We start from the raw sequence: 6,129 nt of genomic DNA, 5'->3' as shown, positions 1-6,129 counted from the left end.
GTAACATTTCCGTCACATGCTTGAGGTATTCGGCCAATCACAACGCACTGGATAGCTGGCCAATCACAGCAAACCTTGCTTTTCAGACAGATGAGCTTTGTAAACGTTTCAGAAAGGCGGGCATAGAGGAGCAACAATAATGTACATTATGTGGAAAATAATGTTCTTTAAACCACATAAACACATTGCATTACACCAAATACACCAAATAATGTTCTTTTTAGCAGCATCATATGACCCCTTTAAGCAAAATTATGTCAGACTCAGACACCTTGTAAAGAACCTAATGAAGATTAAAAAACATCATCTTCAGTCATCTGACAGGACACTTTTAAGACTTATTTTTTCGTATATTATTCATTAAAGTGCCCCTATTATGGATTTTTGAAAATTACCATTCATGCAGTGAGTAACACAGCTCTAAGTGAATGAAAACATCCTGCAAAGTTTTAAATCTGAAAGTGCACCGTGTATAAAGTTATTCCCTGCGTCTCAATGTTCATACTATCCATCGTAAATAGTATGTGAGATTAGAATAAGTGTGTCCCAAAGCCAGTGCCGTTGTTAGGGGGGTGCAACTGGTGCGGTCGCACCGGGCCCTGAAACGGATATCCCCCCCCCCCTAATGGCTAATATTGCCCACAATCCATTGCGCTTTGGTGAAGGATTCTGTCCAGAACTACAAACACGAATAATACGCGTTAAAAACTACAAACATAGCGGATGTTCGCGACCGGCGGTTAGGTAGAGAAGCTTAGAAAAAAGGGTTTGAGTTACTAATATTCAACATTTAACCTGGTTGACGTGATAGTATGTCCCAAAGCTTGCCTAATCTTCTACTACACACTCAAAAGTGTGTACTTTTTCTTCACCAAAAGAGTACATAATTTAAGGGCATAGTATAAGTAGGTACATTGAGACGCAGCAATTGTCTCTCAAAAGAAAGAGTCGACTCTGAATCATCGAAACTAAGTGTCACGCAAAGGAGGGGTTTGGAAAAATGAATCGTTGAGCGAATCGTTTCGGAGTCATTGAGCAATTAAGGTAAAAATAAATGCATATTATAAGACAATGAAAGTGTTTTTTGACCTTGCATGCATGTCAACCTGTTGTTGGGGACTCACAAACCAAAATATGAACCTTTCATTACCCATAACAGGGGCAGTTTAATCCTAGTAGTAGGGGAATAAAGATTTTGAGACTTTAATACAATCTTACCTTAGTTTCTCCAGTTTACAGTGAGGATCCTTCAGTCCATCAGAGAGCAGCTTCACTCCTGTGTCTTGTAGGTTATTTCTTGCAAGAACCAGATATCTCAGGTGTGAGAGGTCTGATCTCAGAGCTGAAGCCAGAGCAGCACAACCTTCATCTGTGATTCCACAATAACTCAACCTGTAGAGAACAATGACACTCTTCAGTCTCTCAGTTCAGGATCTACAGCTCAGAGAAGCAGCAACTTCACAATCAGAAAGAGAGACTTAAAGGAATAGTTCAGCCAAAAATAATTTACTCACTCTTATGTCGTTCCAAACCTGTATAAGTTTCTTTCTTATGTTGAACACAAAAGAAGATATTTAACTTATACAGGTTCGGAATGACATGAGGATGAGTAAATGATGACAAAATGTTCAGTTTTGGGTGAATTATTCCTTTAATCCACAACACGATTAACAGGTCCCGTCTTAGGTTCAGACTTGCTTCTACATGGGTATTGGAGTTAAATTCAATTTTACCATATAAAATTTCATAATCTTAAAATCTTTTTATCATCCAATCACATGTATACTATTATAAATTAAGTAAAGTTATGTCAGACTCAGACACCTTGTAAAGAACCTAATGAAGATTAAAAAACATCATCTTCAGTCACCTGACAGGACACTTTTAAGACTCTTTTTGTTTTTGTTTTAATTTTGAAAATCATTCATTAGTAGTAGTAGTAGTAGTATCATTCATCCTAGTAGTAGGAGAATAACAATTTTGACACATTTATACAATCTTACATCAGTGTCTCCAGTTTACAGTGAGGATCCTTCAGTCCATCAGAGAGCAGATTCACTCCCGAGTCTCCAAGTTCATTCAATGACAGATCCAGTTTTCTCAGGTGTGAGGGGTTTGATCTCAGAGCTGAAGCCAGAGCAGCACAACCTTCATCTGTGACTCCACAATCATACAACCTGAAGAGATTAAAGAACATGAATGATGAACTGACACCAGACGCAATTAAAGAAACAATTTGAAATCTACAAATGTAATTCATACAGACAGTAAAAAATACATGTAAACATCATTAGAGGACACACAGACACTGTTAAAGTTGCTGTTTGCTGTCAGTTTTGATCCCTTTATCACGTCTCACACACTGACCTCTGCAATCATCAGCTCTCACACAGACACAAAAGTCCGCATCAGCTGCTTTAGTAAGTGTGCAGTTTCACACAGTCACACATCTCTTCTGGGGCCTCATGTATAAAACTTTGTGTAGATTTCATCCTTAAAGTGTGCAAAAGATAGATTTTGCTTTTTCACAAAAAGCAAAACTGACAAAGATCTGTTTTCAGTATTACCTATAAGCATTATTCTCACCACACCATTGGCAACAGGGACGTGCCAGAGTTTTAATTCGCACTAAAAGCAATCTGTAATGTCTATGCTGCTTTAGATCCAGTCCGAGGTTTCCATTTCTTGTTCGCACCTTTGCCATGCTCTCTTCTCACCATTGTGGCGACTTTCATTTTAGATTGCAGTCTATGGTGAATCTGCAGAAACTCCTCTACAGGGCTTTTTATTTGTTTGTTTTATTGATAATGTTTAGCTCCTTTTCTGCTGATTTAAATTGTTGTCTGTGTTACAGAATAGACAAGCGGACTAGTGAAGTGACCAGTGCTGCATTTTCAATTGTATATTAAAACATTTCTGCCTTTCATGATTAAATAAACATCTGCAGAATTGGTGTGGAAGCAAGCAAAAAATATAGACAAATATATTGGTGTGTATTGTCATTATGGGCTGTGAATGATAGACTTACACAAGCTTGTTAATACAGGACATGTCCACACAGAACTCAGACAACACTTTAAGGGCACAAAAATGCACTAATCTTTTGCAATAGACATGTATTCCCATCAAAATGAATGGAGTAATTTTTAAATGGTATGTCATGTTTATGTCATAACAGTCTAAAGCAGTGATTCCCAAGCAGGGGTACTCAAAATAGTTATAATAAAGACCAGGGTCGAAAATTAGCGAGGGCAAAAATGCCACCAAAATAAATGACTCATAAAGACAGTGATGTGCTGCCAACTACTGGCAAATATTAGCCCTTAATGGAAAAAGGTGATCCCGAAACATGCGAAACATACATTAAATCTAAATGTGTATATCAAATGGAAAACAGAGTTTAAAATTATTCTGTTTCTTTCAATACTTCAATCACACAGGTATAAGAGCATGTGGCAGCTTGCGTGGCAGTGCACACATTTTCACATCAAGTTTGCTTCTTATAAATCCCATCATGAACATGTAACATTTTTGTGCATTATTACATGAGGCCACAGGTCTTGACAGTGATTTTGTGAACGTTTCTCCTTTTGATCTTTTGGTAAAAAGCACATGCTAAAATCGTGAATGTGATCATGTTTATCAGTGTGTCAGTGTGACTTACAGAACTGATCTGGATTCTTTAACCACAGGCAGCAGCTTCCGAAGAACTTCATCTGCTGTATTTTGGGATCCAGTAAACTTTTTTAGAACAAAAACATCCATCTCCTGCTCTGATGTCAGCAACACATAAACCAGAGCTGACCACTGTGAAGAGGAGAGTTTGATTTCTTTAATTTTTTTAGATGTCAAATAATCTTGGATCTCCTGCATCAGTGAAAGATCACCCAGTTCATTCAGACAGTGGAACAGATTGATGGATCTCTCTGGAGAGTCATTCCGCCTGATCTTCTCTTTGATGTACTGAATTGTTTCCTCTTTGTTGTAGGAGCAGCTTCTTGTCTGTGTCAGTAGTTCTCGTAAGAGAGTCTGATTGGACTCCAATGATAGACCCAGAAGAAAACGCAGGAAAAGATCCAGATGTCCATTCTTACTCTGTAAAGCTTCATCCACAGCTCTCTGATGCAGCTCAGATAATAAAACATATTCCCTCAGGTTTAAAATCTTAGACAATAAACTTTCTTTTGTTTGTATGTTCTTGTTGGTAAAGCAGAAGTGCGCATATAGAGCTGCTAGATGTTCCTGGATGGTCAGATGAACAAAGCTGAAGACTTTCCCCTGAAACAAGCCAAACTCCTCTCTGAAGATCTGAGTGCACAATCCTGAGTACACTGATGCTTCTGTCTCATCAATGCCACACTCTCTCAGGTCTTCCTCATAGAAGATCAGGCTGCCTTTCACAAGCTGCTGAAAAGCCAGTTTCCCCAGTTTGAGAATCATGTCTTTATCTTTGACTTTCTTCTCATAGTCCTTCTCATGTTTGATGTTGGTCTGAATGATCAGGAAGTGTGTGTACATTTGAGTGAGAGTCTTGGGAATCTCTCCACTCTCTGCTCGACTCAACATCTTCTCTAGAACAGCGGCGGATATCCAGCAGAACACTGGGATGTGGCACATGATGTGGAGGCTCCTTGATGACTTCAGGTGTGAGATGATTCTCTCGGTCAGACTCTGATCACTGATTCTCTTCCTGAAGTATTCCTCCTTCTGTGGATCATTGAAGCCTCGTACCTCTGTCACTCGATGGACACACTCAGAGGGAATGAGATCAGCTGCTGCTGGTCTGGAGGTGATCCAGATGAGAGCAGAGGGAAGCAGATTCCCCATAATGAGGTTCGTCAGCAGCACGTCCACTGAGACTGATTCACTCTCATCACACAACCTCACATTGCTCTGAAAATCCAGAGACAGACGACACTCATCCAGACCATCAAAGATGAACAACACTTTATATTCACCACTGGATATTTCCATTTGTTTTGTTTCAGGAAAAAAGACAAGAAGAAGATCTGAAAGTCTGAGTGTTTTGTCCATCATCAAGTTGAGCTCTCTGAAAGGAAGTGGAAATATGAGCTGGATATCCTGAACTGCATTTGATGGCTGTGTCCTCTGTTGCTGCTCTCCTGGATTGTGTCTCAATCTGTCTCACCTCATGCTCATTACTGATCTCTCCACTCTCACTCTCTGTGATGTAGAGCTCTGTGTAGATCTCATTCAGGAGTGTTGGGTTTCCCTGCGTTGCTGTTCCTTCATACAGACACTCGAACTTCTTCAGCAGATTTGATTTGAATGTGCTTTGGTCCAGTTGATAGTCAAAAATGGAAAATAAAATAACAGATTATAACATTAAAGAAGTAAAAGTGACAGTAAAGCAAATAAACAAGCGTTAATCTATTAATCTAAACCATGTCTACACCAGACATGGCAAAAGCAAATAGAACTCATTATTATTACATTTACATTTACATTTAGTAAACACTTTTATCCAAAGCGACTTACAAATGAGGACAATGGAAGCAATCAAAATCAACAAAAGAGCAATGATATGCAAGTGTTATAACAAGTCTCAGTTAGCTTAATGCAGTACACGTAGCAAGTTTCTTTTTTAAATCATATAATAAATAAAAAGAAAACAGATAGAATAGAAAAAGAATAGAGCAAGCTAGTGTTAGAGGCCTTTTTTCCTTTTGTTAATCAGAAGAAATCAGAAGTCAGAAAGTCAGAATTATAATTGTATAATAAATAAAAAGAAAACAAATAGATAGAATGCAAAAAGATTAGAGAAGCAAGTGTTAGTTAATTTTTTTTTAAAGAAAACAAGCAGTGAATAAATAGAGTGCAAGTCTAAACGGGGCATTTTTTTTTGTAAAGAATATAATTAGAATAGAGAGTGCTAGAGTTAGAGGGTCAAATAAAGATGGAAGAGATGTGTTTTTAGCCGATTCTTGAAGATGGCTAAGGACTCAGCTGCTTGGACTGAGTTGGGCAGGTCATTCCACCAGGAGGGAACATTTAATTTAAAAGTCAGAGAAAGTGATTTTGTGCCTCTTTGGGATGGCACAATAAAGCACCGTTCACTTGCAGAATGCAAGCTTCTAGAGGGCACATAAGTCTGAAGTAATGAATTTA

The 6,129-nt window shown here is 38.4% G+C and overlaps 1 protein-coding gene across 1 annotated transcript in view; it reads right to left on the bottom strand.

Moving 5' to 3' along the window:
* The window catches only part of LOC107694740 (protein NLRC3-like), a 27,525-nt gene that overhangs the window by 7,462 nt on the left and 13,934 nt on the right, over positions 1–6,129 (bottom strand). The window contains exons 9-12 of the mRNA XM_016494420.1: positions 5,089–5,294; positions 3,665–5,048; positions 2,004–2,177; positions 1,219–1,392 (exon numbers count right to left, since the gene is read on the bottom strand). Coding sequence (XP_016349906.1) covers positions 1,219–1,392; positions 2,004–2,177; positions 3,665–5,048; positions 5,089–5,294 — 1,938 coding nt within the window. The remainder of the gene's footprint in view (positions 1–1,218; positions 1,393–2,003; positions 2,178–3,664; positions 5,049–5,088; positions 5,295–6,129) is intronic.

The sequence above is a fragment of the Sinocyclocheilus anshuiensis genome, unplaced genomic scaffold (genome assembly GCF_001515605.1).
Source record: "Sinocyclocheilus anshuiensis isolate Anshui unplaced genomic scaffold, SAMN03320099.WGS_v1.1 scaffold1497, whole genome shotgun sequence".
Taxonomy (NCBI): Eukaryota; Metazoa; Chordata; class Actinopteri; order Cypriniformes; family Cyprinidae; genus Sinocyclocheilus; species Sinocyclocheilus anshuiensis.
The sequence above is the reverse complement of the archived record's forward strand: the minus strand, read 5'-3'. Positions and strand labels throughout refer to the sequence as shown.